The sequence below is a fragment of the Medicago truncatula genome, chromosome 2, assembly GCF_003473485.1.
Source record: "Medicago truncatula cultivar Jemalong A17 chromosome 2, MtrunA17r5.0-ANR, whole genome shotgun sequence".
Lineage (NCBI taxonomy): Eukaryota > Viridiplantae > Streptophyta > Magnoliopsida > Fabales > Fabaceae > Medicago > Medicago truncatula.
Window position 1 is genome coordinate 23,397,519 of NC_053043.1, and position 17,445 is coordinate 23,414,963.

At 36.3% G+C, this 17,445-nt stretch overlaps 1 protein-coding gene across 1 annotated transcript; it reads left to right on the forward strand.

Annotated features, from left to right (window-relative positions):
• The first annotated feature begins 5,363 nt into the window (after positions 1-5,363).
• On the forward strand, positions 5,364-16,207 carry LOC120578327 (uncharacterized). Its single transcript, XM_039831006.1, has 4 exons — positions 5,364-5,451; positions 6,386-6,853; positions 15,854-15,920; positions 16,063-16,207. The coding sequence occupies exons 1-4, from the start codon at positions 5,364-5,366 to the stop codon at positions 16,205-16,207; spliced, it is 768 nt and encodes a 255-aa protein (XP_039686940.1).
• Positions 16,208-17,445: the final 1,238 nt, after the last annotated feature.

Here is a 17,445-nt window from a genome sequence, read left to right on the forward strand (position 1 = left end):
TGTAGTTCAACATTTATGTGTTTTGGTTGTAATGTTAGTTGAAACATTGTATTCTACTTCTTTTTTATTAATTTAGTGATTTTTGTTGCAATTGATTGCATAACCATTCATAAAGCATGTAGATAATAACTTGCCAAATTGCATAAAGTTTTCAGATTGAAAAATAACATTGTCTGCAAAATAACATTGTCATATGGCCAATTATAAAAGCCAGATTACATGAAAACATGTACTAACCAAAATGCATAACAGTTTGAAATCAAAATTACTTTGTCTTATGGCCAAATATAAAAGCCAGAATACATCAAAATGGATAAAAGGGTCATAGGAAAACAACATTCATAAGTCTGTTGCAAAATAAGTAGAACATAGCAGCCATCTACTCTGCAGGTCTTGCTTCATCTCCCTTCTTGAACTTGTCAACATTGTCTTTCCCCTTCACTAGTGCTGCAAGTAGCTCTCTGGTTACCTTCTCTAGCTCCTCTGGTGGCAAGCTTGTCAGTCCAGCCATCATTTGCTCTTTCTGATTTTCTGATGGATTTCCAACTGTCTTCACCCTTTTTCCTTGAACCTTTGCAATATTCTTGTCCTAGTTCAACAGTTCATCAACCATTTGTGTCACTGCTTCATTACCTTGTGCTTGTGGCAATGCCTTCAGTCCATTAATTATCATGTCCACATCATTGTTTTGCTGAGTTGCCTGAGATGACTGACTAGTGTTGGATTGAGCTGACAGAGTGTTGCTTGATTGAATAGCATCTTCAACTTGATCATTTGGTACTTGTGCATCTGGTACTTCAGTAGGGATTGGCTCAGGGTTTTGTGATTGATCAACTTCAGTATGGATTGGCTCAGGGTTTTGTGATTGAACCTGATCACATTGCAATATATGTTATAGGCAAAAACCAATTTTATATAACCCAACAATTAACAGTTAAGGTAGTATCACTTACATTAGTAACAGTCCTAGGCCTTTTAAATGGTACATGAGCTGGAGGAACCTGATCATCAAGTACCAATGGTGTCTCAGAATTAGATCCAGGACCAACAACATTGACACACCTCAATTTCCTGCACCTATTACTCCTCCTTACATTGTTCAGATTGTGAGTTATCTGCTTGCTTGACTGTGGCTGCTTGCTTCGTTGTGGCTGCTTGCTTGATTGTGGTTGTTTGCTTGACTGTGGCTGCTTGCTTGGTTGTGGCTTCTTGCTTGACTGTGGATGCTTCCTTGACTGTTGCTTACTATTCTTTACCTAAGACATCACAATTTTATCAGTTAATAAATCCTAGTTGCATCATATAAAGAGTTGTTCAATACTTAACTGGTTTAGAGGGAGGAATTGATGTAGAAGTCATGACTGATGACACATTTGGTTGAGATTGAGTAGCTTCAAAAGCTGATGCAAGATCTGCAGCAAGGGCTTCAAATTCTGTGTCTTCACCTATTTGGTGTCCTGCCTCAATTGCTGCTGCATGGTCAGGAGCTTGAGATGATTGAGTTGTTGGGACATTAGTTGCTGCAGGGTTAGGAATTTCAGCAAGTCTAGAAGCTTCAGGTTGTTTTCTTTTAGGCTTTCTCTGTGATGAAAAAAAAAGGTTAATATCAATTCAAAATCAATGGGTAAACAATGCATATATGACCAAATATATAATAACAGTGTTATAACCTTTCTCTTAGCAGCTTCAGGGTTAGTGACTTGACTGATGCAACTTCTTGTATTGTGTCCATTTTTTCCACATTTGGTGCACCTATAGCAAGTAGCTGTCCTTCCTTTGTTAGGATCCTCATCTGGTTCCCTTCTCCTTAATTTTTTAGGCCTGCCAGGACCTCTTTTGTATGCAGGAGGTAACATTTCATCAACCTCAACTTCAGGCCACATATCCTCGCCATTGATTGGACTGACATTGTTATCATAACAGTCTATATATCTCTTTTTGGATAGCATTCATCAACAAATTCATCAGGTCTTTGCATCCTATACCTTAAAGCTGCTACTACATGCCTACAAAGGATACCCACAAGCTCCCAGAAATTACATGTACACATTCTTCTGCCAATGTCAACTATGAAAGCTTGTTTTGTGTGAACATGTACAACCTGAAAAATCTCATCCTTACTCCATATTGGAGTCCAACTACCACTCTTAGCAACCTCCATATCTAACCTATACCTAGGCTTAGGGCATATATCTTGTTGCCATCTATCCACTTTTTGTCTAAGAGTGGAGTTCCTATTCATTAGATAACTCCTAATCCACTCACACATTGTTAAGACTGGTTTGTCCCTTGCTACAAGTATTGTGCTATTGAAAGCTTCAGAAATGTTATTCATAAGAACATCACATTTAGGGTAAAAAGAAAAGGCATGCTTACACCATGATTTGGTTGGAATTTTCATGAGCCATTCCCATGCACCATGATTGATAGCTTTGAGTTCTTTCATCTTAGCCTCCCACTCTTGAATGTATGTAGCCTTAGCAGCTCCCATCATAAGGTCTCTAATAAGTGTACCTCCTCCAAATTTCTTTTTGAAATTGGCATATAAATGCCTCAAACACAGTCTATGCTCCACACTCTCAAACAACTCATCAAAAACAGCCATTAGACCCTGGTAAACAATAACAACAAACCTTAACATAAAAGTGTAAAAAATGAGGATTGATATAAAGAAATAAAATTAAACAGCCATTTTACCTTCTGTTGGTCATAAATGAAAACCCATCTCTTGTCTTGACCAATGTCTTCCAATAAAAGGGTCAAAAACCACTTCCATGATTCTTTTGTTTCAGTTTCACAAACCTCAAAAGCTAATGGATAGTACTGATCATTTGGGTCTCTGCCAACTGCAACTAAAAGGATTTCTCCATATTTGGTTTTGAGATGGCATCCATCAACCCCTATAAAAGGTCTGCAAGTAGTTGTGAACCCTTTTTTTGTTCCATCAAAACAGAAATAAAAGGAAGAAAATCTGGGTTGTAGTTGTGGACCAATCCTTTCCACATTGATCTTGCAATTGTTTTCATTATTCACCCTTTTCAACTCAGCTGAGTACCTCCACAACAGATTGTATTGTTTAGCAGCATCACCCTCAAGTTTCTCTTTTGCAATTTTTTTGGCCCTCCATGCTCTGTTCATGGTTATGCCCACAGCGTGGTTGGTTACCATGTCAGTCACAATGCTAGAACAACTCACAGTTCCATCATCACTTGTTGCCATCTTCTTTAACACAGCTTTTGAAACCCACTTAGAAGTTGCAGATCTATTATTAGTTTTCCTTGCACACGTGTGATCACCTATCCACCTTTTCATTCTAAAAGTGTGCTTATCTCCAACTTTACTTACCAAAGCTAAAAACCCACAAATGCCCTTCTTATCCTTGCATATTACCCTTACTCTAACTTTATCATTTTTCTCAAATTTTATTTCATACCCATTTAAAACATTCCACTCAATGATAGCTTCCTTAAATTGTGCCAGTGATGTAAATTCCAACCCCACTTTGAACTTGTAGCTCTTTGTTAACTCCTCCATTTTAAAGGTATCATAAGTAGGTGCTTGTTCATCATCTGAAGCATCAGGGTCACTGCTACCCAGCTCTTCACTAGTGTATCCAATTTCTAGATCATCTGCAGCAGTTGAAGGACCGGCATTCCCACCATAAACATTTGATGGACCATTTGTCCTTGTAGCAGGAGGAGCATCCTCAACATCACCTCCAAACCCATCATCCAAACCCAATGCTCTTTCCTCCTCACTGTCATCAAGTCTAACACCAGCAGCTTCATCTTCACTACTTTCAAAAACACCATCAGAAAATTCATCATCACCAACCCCTCCATCATCAACTCCTGCTGACACATTTCCATTACCTGCTTCAACTCCAATAACATCAACACTTTCTAATGATCTAACTCCAACATTAGCACTTGTGGTCCCTATAACTGAATGTTCAACATATATGTGAGCCTCACATTTGGTATTAGCTACATACTCAGCAATGTTATCAGTGTCATTGTCATCTATAATCCTTACATACTTGTCATCCTCAATAATATACCACCATAACCTATACTTAAGGTGATCAGAATATCCTAAATCTTTCAATATCCCAGTAGCTTCAAAGTAGCAACACTTGTCCTTATCAATATCATTAAACCGATTCTCTTTTCGTCCTCTGTAATACAACAGAAAATCCTTGACAAACTCACCCCCATGGTGAAAAACAACAGCTACAGACATCCCTGTAAATTTTTAAAAAAAACTTAACTAGTTAATAACCTAACAATTTCATCCCTAACACAAACACAGACGACAACAACACAAAACTCACGACTACAAACAACATAACTCAACAACCATTCAACTATATCAGATTATAGGAACATTAGACAAAAACAAAATTTAAAATAGAGCATGCAAACGTTTCGTCTACCTTCAAAGCTAAGAACACAGTTGAAACCGCTTTTCTACCGTTTAATCTCGTCGATCACCTTCGTATCACCTTCGCAACTGAAATGCTTGTGTTTCGCCGTCGTTCTCTCCGTTATTCACCCACCGGAACCGCTTCGTATGCCACCGGAAACTCTGTTTCTATTTTGGAGCAAACCCTAAAAGACAGGGACGAAAATGAAAAGGGTTGTGATTTTTGCTTTAAAAAGGGGGGAAACTTAACTTGCTGCCAGATCATCAAAATATGCCAACTCATTGCCTTCCACCTGTGCTCCGTTAGCCACAATGGCGTTTTTGTTAACAGAAGCTGACGGCAAGGACCTTTTTCAAAATGTTATGAAGATACAAGGTTTGTTTTAGAAAAAAAAATCTTACAGGGACGAAAACCAAAAATGCGCGAACTTACAGGGACCTTTTACATATTTAAGCCTTAAAGATTTCATCTTCTTCATATCTCTGTTTTTTCTTCTTCATATCCTCTCTGCTAATTCGTTCATCTCTTGCGTCCCAAATTTTTTTATTACGTTAAAACATGTTCATCTCTTTTTCTTACGGGGAAATTAATATGCAAACCAAATTTTTTTAGGAGCAGTGTTGTGCTTGTTTTAGAAAACTTTTACCATGCCTTTATATGTACTGCTGATGAATGTTTAAAACTTTATCATCCATGATTTTACAATAATGTAACCCACAAATAATGTAAACTCCTTAATTTAACTTTTCATATATAGCTGACAATAATTCTGACTTCTAAGTTCAAATTATTGTTAAATGAAGAAACTTATAAAATAAAGTTAAATGAAGGAACTTATAGGCATAACTCTAGCTGTATATGAAAAAGTTAAATGAACTTAGCATAATAATCATGTAATATACATTTTATGATGCCTTAAGTTCCATTACTGTTGCCAATGGTTGAAGTGAAAATGCTAAGAAATAGTAATTTGCTTACTGCTATCATGGTTTTTCAATTTTTTTTGATTGCTTCGGAACTTGCAGGTAAATGAGGGATAGAGTATAACAAACATAACTGAAATTGGTTGAAGTGAATAACACATTCGTACCCTTATTCTCTTCAAAAACATGCGATTAAATTAAATTTGACCTTGTGCTTAACATGAACATTTCAAATAGGAGGCCTCCTAAAAATTTCCTTCATACTTGTGAACTTAAGTTTTGCCAATTAGTCATGCTATTGAATTTAGCGTAAGAAAAAGAGATGAACAGGTTTTAGCGTAATAAAAATTTATGAGGTGCAAGAGATGAATGAATTGGCAGAGAGGAGATGAATAAGAAAAAACAGAGATATGAAGAAGATGGAATCTTTAGTTTTTAACATTTCAAATTTTTTATGTTTATGTTTTTTCACTTTCGTCCCTATGCAACTTTGCGTTTTTGGTTTTGGTCCCTCAAATCATATCACTTATCATTTGTCAGGCCACATAAGCGTGTTTTTCCATGTCAGCGATTGCCATGTGTGACTCCGTTTGCCAGCTCAGCGTTTTTGTAACAGAAGTTAACGTTAGGGACTAAAACCAAAACGTTTATAACTTACGGGGTTGTTTTAGAACAAAAAAAGATACAGGGACGAAAACAAAAAACACGCGAACTTACAAAGACCTTTTACATATTTAAACCTAAAGATTGCTAAAACTCATATTTGATACAAATAATTCCAGATCTTTTTTGGAGACTTTAAAAAAAAAATGAAAATCACACTTGAAAAAAATTCTGAAGATGAAAATTATTCATTTTTATAAAGTAAGAACATAAATGACATCAAAAAAGATATAAGACGTCTATCTAATCTATCTATCTTTCCTAAGAAAAATCTATTTATCTAATCTACGCAGGTTATGGCAGTGGGAGGAGGAGTTGCTAGAGGAGTGTAGGGCTTTACTTCTTGATGTTTCTTTGAATCCTAATGTTTCAGATAGCTGGGTGTGGCTTCCGGACCCCTCTGGTGGTTACACAGTTCGAGGTGCATATAGCTTGTTGACTTCTCTGGTACCTCAGGTTGCAGACTTTGCCCTGGATTTGGTGTGGCACAAACAGGTTCCCTTGAAGGTGTCCGTTTTCGCGTGGAGGCTCATCCGTGATCGTTTACCAACAAGGACAAATTTGATTGCTAGAAGGGTGTTGGTGCCTGATATGTCCTCGTGTGTTGCTGGTTGTGGTCATCCTGAATCGGCGCAACATCTCTTTTTATTGTGTAATACTTTTGGTTCTCTGTGGCATTTGGTGCGTGATTGGATTGGTTGCTGTGGGGTTGACACAAATAATATTTCCGATCATTTTCTTCAGTTTACTCATTTGTCAGGTGGTGGTGTTGCTAGACGGTCTTTTTTGCAACTCATTTGGCTTCTATGTGTCTGGGTTATCTGGAATGAACGAAATAACCGTCAGTTTAATCATGTTGTTACCCCCATCCATTGTTTATTAGATAAGATTAAGTTGTTGTCTTTAGGTTGGCTTAAAGCTAAAAAAGCTACTTTTGTTTTTGGAACTCAGCAGTGGTGGTCAAGCCCTCTTGTTTGTTTGGGTATTGGCTAATGTCTTTCTGTTATGGCTTGGTTGTAACACTTGTAACTGTTGGTTTTTGAGGTAGTCTCTAGGGCACACCTTATGCGTTTGGGACTGCTTTATTGTTTATATAATTCCATTTTGGCTTGTTTAAAATATATATATATATATATAACATTAACATTATTTTAATTGCAGTTGTTGTATTGCATCTAATGATCATAATATTACAATATGAGTTTTTTTTGTTAGTTACAAGGATCGACTATTTTTTATATTATTTAACTTTAAATAAAGGGTGACTCTTTAAAAAAAAAAAGTGTTTTTTTGTTATTAGCTAGGGGTTTATGTTGAGCCAGTTGTTGTTAGTGTATTGATGGAATGTATTTGTTTTTCTCCCGGTTCTGGGGGAACGCATTTTCTTCTATATATGGAGGATGTTGAAATGTGGAGTTCAAGAATATTGGACTCAATTTTTCAAAATTAGTTATCAGAATCTTCAAATTGATTATGTTATTAGTGATTCACTAGAATAGAGTAGAACGAACTAGATTTACCAATGAAAGATTGTGGTTTTTTGCCAAGATTATGTTGAAAGTAATTTTCTCATTAGTTATATATTTACCTGTTCGAATTTATTTTAGTTATGTTGTTTTATAATCCTAGTCATTTCATAATAGTAGACGATATATAAGAGTTTGTTTTGTTTTGGTTGGTTTGCACATTTTATACAGAACTAAAGTATGAAATAGTCTCCAATTTGGGAGATACTATGTTTTTTTTTTTTTTACAAATGGAGATACTATGTTATTTAAAATGGCTTAAATATGTATTTCATTCTTGCAATTAGAGGTTGTTTAAAAATTAGTCTCTGTAATCGCTAATCCTAGCAATTTACCCTTGCATTGTTTAATCATTTAAAATTTCGTCTCTCTCCCACCTAATCACTGCCATATCACTAATTTGATGACGTGACAATCACTACCATATATGAAGTTTCAATTTTACCCCTGAGTTTCCAATTCTTTCTTCAATATTTTGTCCTCTTCTTAAGGGCAAAATTGGAATTTCATGTGTGATAGTGATTGCCACATCATCGAATTAGTGACGTGGCAGTGATTAAGTTGGTCAAAGGACGAAATTTTAAATGATGAATAATAATCCACTTTTCCCATTTTGGCCAAACAACCATAACCAAAACATTCAAGTAAAGGTGTTTGGTCTTTATTTTATTATTATTCACATTCAACGTTTCAATAGATTAAGAGGTCCACATGATCAATTAAGAATACTGCTGACTCATCTTCACTTTATGGAGTACTTTTACTAATTTTCCCTCTAATTTTTTAACACAAAGTACTAGTATCATTATTTTACCTGTACTGCAAAGAAAGAAACACAAGTAACTCTAATTTAACACTAACACGTACACTCAACTCAAGTTGAGTGGAAGCTTATTGGTTAGATACTTCAAGCAGGAAGACATTAATTACTCCCTCCGTCTTAAATTGTATGTCGCTTTAGAAAAAAAAATTGTCTCAAATTATATGTCGCTTTACAATACCAATGAAATATTAATGTTATTTTTTCTATTATATCCTTAACTATTAATTACTCTCTCTTCTTTCAATTATTTCATTTATCTTTTCCATACCATTTATTAGGGATAATTTTGTAATACAACTCATAATTTCTCTTCCCCACACAATATTAATTACATTTCTTAATACGTGTGAAATGGACAAAACGTCGTACAATTTGGGATAGAGGGAGTAAAGAGGAAGAGTAATATGTAACAAATGTCTTGATATATGTATTTTTTTTTTCATTTATGTCTAATTAGGAACTCTATTTTATAATAAAATTGTATATATATATATATATATATATATATCTTACGTTTGAAATGCAATTTATTTATTTATTTTCATAATAATATATAATATTTCCAATGCGGTTTCATTGACCGCAGTTGGAGCTGAACGCTGCTTTGTTTATTCACTTAGCTTGGTTGTGGTAGCTAAAAAATTATGGTGATTAGAGTGTTAAATGAATAGTGGTCTCAACCACTTTTTGTGTGTTCGGGAATTAATTTGAATGTGAACTCTTTACGTATCATCTTTATCTTTATGTGTTTTGAACATGTGGTTGATCATATAATTTTTGGTTTATTAAAAAAAAAAAACTAAGCAATAAAAATATAAAAGAAAACAATAATCAAATTTTGAGTAATAATGAACAGAGAAAAAAACAAGCGTGTTTGTCAAAAAAAAAATGGAGGGTAGATCAACGTCTCTACGGTGTTCGTGTAGTGAGGCACTTCTCCAATGCTCAATAAGTGTAAAAAAAAAAAAAATTAAGCAAAGACAAAACTATGTCATTTCATTCATAATTAAAGGTTACAAATAGGAAGGTACATCATTAAAAATATGGGGGCGAGGGTAAGATAAGGACGCTCTTGTTATAGAGTGAGCAACCTCATTAACTTGCCTCCTTACATATTTGACTGAAAAATGACTGAAAAATAGGATTAGTTGTGCCTACTTTGGGCGCACTGTTATTAACAATTCTAATTGATGACCATTTAGATGTATGTTGATATTAATTTTTCTTTATGAGCCAACAAGGAACTTTGTATTTTTATATTTATTTTGTAATAGGATAGTCTAAATGCTGGTTGTTAATTAGCCAACAAGGAATTCAATCCAATATTCTTGAGATGACAATGTTATGATGGACGAGTGGACACAAAAGACCATATAGAATTAGGGCTAAAAATTAGAGAATAAGTTGCGGTAGGAGCGTTTCAAGGAAATGCTTAGAGTTTGTCCCCACCATGGCCTAGAGAAGTGGCTTATAGTCCACACGTTTTATAATGGCTTGTCATATACCACTAAGATGTCTGTTGATGCAGCTGCAGGTGGAGCTCTAATGAACAAAAACTACACGGAGGCTTATGCTTTGATTGAGGACATGGCTCAAAATCATTATTAATGGACCAACGAAAGAGCCGTCACCACTCATACTCCCTCTAAGAAAGAGGCAGGTATATACGAAGTCTCTGAATATAACCACCTTGCTGCTAAGGTTGAGGCATTAACACAAAAAATTGAAAAACTTAATGTTAATGTTGCCCCACCTTCTCCTGCATCCCCTACATGTGAAGTCTGTGGTATAACTGGTCATACATGTGTTGATTGTCAGTTAGGTAGTGCTGCCAATATTGAGCAACTAAATTACGCTCAATACAACCAAGGAATGAGGCCAAATCAAAATTTTTACAAAAATCCTCAAGGTTCCTATGGGCAAACAGCACCACCTGGCTATACAAACAACCAAAGAGTAGCTCAGAAATCTAGTTTGGAAATAATGTTGGAAAATTGCATGATGAATCAAAATAAACAACTTCAAGAGTTAAAAAACCAAACAGGATCTCTGAACGACTCTCTCTCCAAGCTCAATACCAAGGTTGATTCCATCGCCACACACACCAAAATGCTTGAGACCCAAATCTCCCAAGTGGCCCAGCAAGTGGCCACCTCTTCTCAAACACCGGGAGTCTTTCCCGGTCAACCTGAAACAAACCCCAAAGCCCATGTCAACGCTATTTTTCTGGGGGGTAGTAAGATAGAAGAGACTGTTACTAAGGCTAAAAATGTCAAGAAGGAGAGTGTCAGGTGTCTAGGTAAGAATGGTGTGATAAAAAGTGAGAAACCGCTTGATAAGAACAAAGCCCCAACACCTTTAAGGCCTACTAAGCTCAACTCGGAGGCTCAATTCACTAAACTCTTTAACATAATTCAAAAGATCTGTGTTAAAATCCCCTATGCTGAAGCCTTGTCTCGTATGCCTCTATACGCCAAGCTTTTAAAAGAAATTTTTTCAAAGAAAAAGGCTATAGATCATAATGAAACAATAGCTTTGACAAGGGACACTAGTACAATCATCAAGAAGCCACCTACTAAGCTTAGAGATCCCGGAAGTTTTGCCATCCCTTGTATGATAGGGAATGAAACCTTAAACCATGCCTTGTGTGACTTAGGAGCTAGTGTTAGTCTGTTGCCTCTACCCCTCTTTACAAGGTTGGGGTTGGGCAAGCTAAAGCCTACCGACACAACATTGAAGTTAGCCGATCGTTCTGATATACAACCTGTCGGATATGTCGAGGACATCCCCGTTAAAATAGAAGGGATGGAAATCCCAACTGATTTCATGGTGCTTGACATAGATGAGGACAATGCGTGCCCTATAATCTTAAGACGACCCTTTCTCGCCACTGCGGGTGCTATAGTAGATGTTCAAAACGGTAGGATTGTTTTTCAAGTGAGTGATGAGTTGATAGGATTTGAGTTGGAGAATTATATGAAAGGTCCCGCCCTCTACTCTTGTAATATGATTAAAGGTCATAAAGTGAAAGAACGCTTATTAGCACCATCTACACAACATGACCTCTTTGATCCATTCTAAGGACACTTTCTTATAACGTCAAGCTAATGACTATAAAGAAGCGCTTCGTGGGAGGCAACCCACGTATTTAACTGCTTTCGTTTTTGTTTTTAAGTTATTCTGTAGGTAATTGTCCGAAGGTGATTCAAGCAAAACGAGAAAAATTTTGAGGCCACTGTCCAGAACCTTGGCACGGCCCGTGCTCACACTGGCACGGCCGTGCCAGACCATAACCATCCAAATACCAGCTAAGATCCAGAAAGTTGGCACGGCCCGTGCTAAGGTTGGCACGGCCGTGCCCGACCACAGGTAAGGATAAACCCACCTTTTCATCTTCTTCTTCCCTCATTCTCCACCACAAACTCTCTCTCCATTTACACTTCTCTCAAAAACCTCCATAACCATAGAATTTCAAAGCTTCCATATCTCCCCCAAAACCTCACCATTTCACATAATTTCTTCACCCAATCAATCACAAACCCATTTCAATCATAACCCATCAATCAAAAACAACTTTCCTCCATCCCTCCCAAATATCATCAAATTTGTAGCCCCCATTCACCTACCTAAAAACCCACAAATTCTTCATCAATTCATCCAATCCAACTCCTAACACTTACTCAAACCCCAACCCCATCACCCAACCAACCTTTTCTACTCAAAACATTTCCCAAAACCCAACCCTCACCCAAAACACAAACGGTCAACCAAGGTTCCGGATAAATGGCATCTAGGAAAGGTGGAGCAAGCTCTTCCGGAGGACCACAACAAAAGAAGAAGACTCAAGCCAAGAATCATGGCATAATCTTCAAGGACACCAAGCAAAGGGACAGGTATAAAATTCTTATCTCTAAACCTTTGCATCCTTGTCGATATCCAGATCCTTATACTTTGAGGGTGCTAGGACTAAGGGATAATGTGTTCAGCTTACTAGGAAATTTAGGATGGGTTGATATGCTTAGACCTATGAAGGGCTTCGAAAATTTCACTTATGAATTCTTAAGTTCTATTGAATTTACGAAGGATAAGGTGAATTTTGACAACCCCGATCAAAGAGTCTCCTTCCGACTTTTGAATATGGATTATGAGATGTCTCTTGAAAATTTCTGCTTAGAGATGAACTTTGCAAATGCGGGGTTCATCCATGACTCTTGGAATCCAAATTTAAAGTCGGAACACTATAACCCCGCTCTCTTTTGGAAACGCATTACCGGGCTAAGACAATATAACCCCCGCACCAACAAGGCTAGTAACATTCACAACCCCGTGCTTAGATACCTCCAGAGAGTCATGGCTTGTACCATTTGGGGTAGAAAAGAAGTAGGAACAACTAGGACGGATGAACTTTTTATGCTTTGGGCAATGCTTAATAACAATCCCGTTAATACTTGTTTCTACCTACTTGACTACCTTTCCTCCATAGGAGCTAGACCTGACAATAGAGCTGAGATAGTAGTCGGTGGTATCATTACCTTCATCGCTAGAAAGTTTGGAGTAGGTGAGGAAGATGGGATAAATCCAATTGAGGGCAACAATAGACTTAATATTGAAACCCTTGTTGCTATGAACTTCATTAAGATTCACCCACCCATGACTTATGCACTTCAACTTCGCATACCACTTTTATTTCTACTTCCTAACCCATCTCGGACTAACCCCGAGGTGGAGGAAAATTTGTTGTATGTTGGTGATGGATTACAGGTACATGAAGAGCATAATCAAGGTGACGAAGGTGCCCACATGCACCATGAAGAAGAGCCCCATGACCATAACGACAACAATGAAAGATGGGCATGGATGCAAACCGAGGTACAAAGGATAAGCACCGAGCAACAAAGGCAAGGTGTTGAATTATCTGGGCTAAGAAATGATGTCCTACGGGGCAACCGCATATCCGAAGAAAATAACCAAATGCTTCGGAACATGATGCAACACTTACACCTTTAGGGCCCTCCCTATGGACCTCAATAAAAATGTGAGCTTTCCTCTTCCTCTTTTTCACCTTATCTCTTCCATCTCTATCTCACTCTTCTACCTCTCCTCCTCTTTTATTTTTCTTTTACCTTGAATCATTGAGGACAATGCTTCTCCTAAGTGTGGGGGGAGCCTAATAAAGTGTCTTTAGTCGTAGTGCTTCCAAACTCCCTTGAACTTTATTCTTTTGTTTTGTTTTATTGTAAAAGGCATGGTTAAGTAGCTAATTTTTATTGAAAACATCATGACACAAAAATTTTCATTGTCTCCTCTTATTTTGTTGATTCTTGTACATAAAAGCAAACTCTTGTGTTTTAAGTCTTCTTGATATAACCACATCTTGTTTTAAAGTGAATAAAATTCTCCAATGAGAAAAACACAAAGTTGCTTCCCTTGAGTAAATGTATGAATAGGTATTTTAAGGAAACGCGTTCTAATCTTAGTGGTGCATTAACCTTTAAAGACTCTCAAAGCGCCAGTAGTATAAGTGAGTATAAGGGAGATCATAAAAAGCCAAAAAGCCAAATAAATTCCAAGATCTCATCGCTGAATCTAGATTGGGGAAGGAGGTAGGCCCTCCGACTTCCTACGTGAAGGTGATTGTTATCTTGAGAAAAAACTTTAAAAAAGCATCGTTGAAACTAGATTGGGGAAGGAGGTAGGCCCTCCGACTTCCTACGTGAAGACGATGTTTTAAGGGATACCATTGAATCTAGATTGGGGAAAAGGGTAGGCCCTCCGACCTCCTACGTGAAAATGTTTTTCCTTAAATAAAGAACTTAAAATATGCATATGGCAAAGAACAAAGATTCTCAAAAACTCCCATCTCTCTTATGTGAATTGTAGAAGGAATCTTTCTTGGTTAGTTTAGTGCTACGATTAGAACATGTTTCCTCATAATACCTATCTTATACAGGAGCAAGAAAAGGGTTGGACTTCACACACACACTCACTTGAAACTTGATCGTTGGGTAGAATAAAGATTTCAAGAAATACTTGAGTTTGTGATTAGTGTACATTTTGGGATTTAAGCCCTTGAGGAGACATGTGCTTTAATTAAATTGTCATTTGATTTAACTGTTGATGCTACTATGTTTATGCCTTTTGCTTGAGGACAAGCAAAGATTCAAGTATGGGGGAGTTTGATGAGTCATTTATATGCTATTTTAATATGCTTTTTAGTTTAGTTTTATTTAGATTTTATATAATTTTATATTAGTATTATTTCCTTTTTAGGATAGTTTACTTTAAATTGCAATTTATTATATTTCAGGGAAGAATATTGGATGGATTAAGTCTTGGAGCAAAAGAAAGGGATTTGGAGCAGATTGGACACGAAAATACGAAGATTGGGAAACAAAATATATCTCCCACAAGTCAGAAGCCTGGCACGGCCCGTGCTAGCCTTGGCACGGCCGTGCCACCCTCCAGAGACCTTTTGCTGCTTTTGCTTGGACTCCAAGCTATTCTATTTTGGCGCACAATCTACCGAGGAATATTCTTGGAATATACTTGCTTAGATTTTAAGTCAATTGTGTACTATAAATAGAGTAGCTAGCCATCACAAATATTCATCTTTACTTGGAATACAATAAGTGACAATTGCTTTTCTAAATAAAGTTCTTTTCCTTTCCTTTATTTTCCTGTCTTTTACTTTCATGCTTTCTCTCTTCTCCCCCATGTCTACGATGAACATGGGTGAGTAGACTTCTTCTTGTCTTGGGATTGTTGGATAAGTCTAAATGACATAATCCTAATCAAACCAAGCCCTAAGCCTTAATCTTATGTAACCCTAATTTCTTATCTGAATTCACCGTCTTAACATGGATTAACCATTATCAAACTGTGGAAACGAAAGTGGAGGGTTTGATAATTGTTCGTCCATTATTCCAAATATCAATTCATAAAACGAAAGTGGAGCTTTGATATTCGAACAAGTGAATTCAGACAAGGATTGCAAAGTCAGCGAAATAGGCTTTGCAATCTTTGAGACATATAGTTTCGATCTTCAAGGGAACTAATAACAATCAAGTCAGCGAAATAGGCTTGGTTGTTAGAGGAACCAAAATCCAATAGTAATTAAGTCAGCGAAATAGGCTTGGTTGCTAGAGGAACTTAAGAGAAACTGTCTTGAGAAATTAGGTCTAACATAACATTATAAACTTATGGTTTTGGTTTGAGAAGAACTTGTTATTTAGATGAAACCAACGATCCCAAGGCTCTTTTATTAATTTGCTTTTTAACCGTTTAAAAACCCCCAACTTACAATTCTCTTCTCTCTTCTAATCATCTCTAAAGGTTAATTAAATTGAACTACTCCCTGTCGGAACGATACTCTTTTATACTACTTCGGTAAGACCGTACACTTGCGGTTTTATCTCATCAGTAGCATTATTTTCACTAGGGATACAATCACGATTAGCCCACCAGAGCTTGATGAAATGATTTCCCATTACAGCCTCTGGTGTCCTCAAAGAAGCTTCAGCCTCTTCCCTCTTAGAGAATTGGACAAAAGCTTGTTCACTGTACATTGGAATATAAATGTTAATAACTTCCCTAAACTTCTTAAAATGAGCAAGAAGAGCCTCCCCTATGTCACTTTTATGAGGTATCCCATTTACAAATAGAGTACACGGTGCCTTCTATGATGGTTTACATATGCTACAGAAATCATTATGTGCCTCAAAAGATGCTTCAGAGGCTCTCGGGATGGCATCATTTGCTTACCTTGACTGGAACTGGAAGCACCGTTCTAATTCATCATTATCTTCCTTTGATTGATTATCAGGAAAATGAAAAGAACTCATTGTAGGGTTTCATTTTATAGGGACATATAGAATGCACTTGAAATTGAGATGATAAATTATGCGTTTGTTTCATTTTATTTTTATTTTGCAGCTTTCCTCCAGCAACCTAAGTTTTTATTTTATTTTTTATTTTTTATGGATCTTACTTTGTGTATATATATCATCCTTAATTGTACATTTTTATTATTTCTATAAGGGTTATTTAGTCTACACAATGTTTCAACTGGAGAAGTAGTTTGATAGTATTTGTGTTTTTTGATCAAGCTATTAAATTATACTCATTTCGGTTATAACGATACCATCTCAGCCATATTCTTGATCTCTTCCCTTTAAGTAATGCTCTCCAAGAGTTCTAGTAAGCTAGGAGCATGAACACAAACACTTCTTTAGTGTTTTTGAAGATATAAATACATTAGCAGATGGCAAGACATCATTCAGAATCAAACATTTCAACATCAGGGCCATTAGTAACTCATGACCATAAAACATCCTTAGTGGGCTTACAATATGGAACCAAACTTTCAAACATTAATAGCAATGACCAATTGACCATGACATCAGATTGAAAATAGTCTTATTTTCAATTTCTTATTAAATCATTTTAAGAGTAATAACTTCATTTTACTGAGAATGTTATAAGTTCAACTTCAATATGTATATGTGTAGGACTAATGACATATGAAAGAAATCGAAGAGGAAGTCTGAATACAACATGGCAACATCACTTTATATGAGATTACTTCCTAATCACTTATGTTTTTAATATCTATATAAAATGCTCTTTGGTAGACTTATTCAACCAAAGTTTATTTTACTTTGTTCAGGGTTAGTAACAGTGATCTATATTACAAATTTTATCATAAACAACTACTTAGTAAAATTGTAAATGAGACTGGTGCGTCAATTTTTGGCACCGTGAACAATTTCACAACGATACCCTGTGTTTTCTATTTTGACAGGTTCATACATACAACAATATCCTGGAGGAATCAAATTAATGCTCTGAGTTTCAGTAGTAGTATATTAACATTTGAATATATTTGATAATTATAATGCATAAATTTGACCAAGCGTTATCTTTTAAAGAGCATAATATAGGATTGAAAAATCTCTTTTACAAATAATAATTTAAGATTAATAAATCACAAGTACAACATCAAAATAGTCTACTGAATAGAAGCTATGCAGCAACATTTACTATTTCCTTCACAATAACCACCACCAGAAAAACCCATAGTTACCG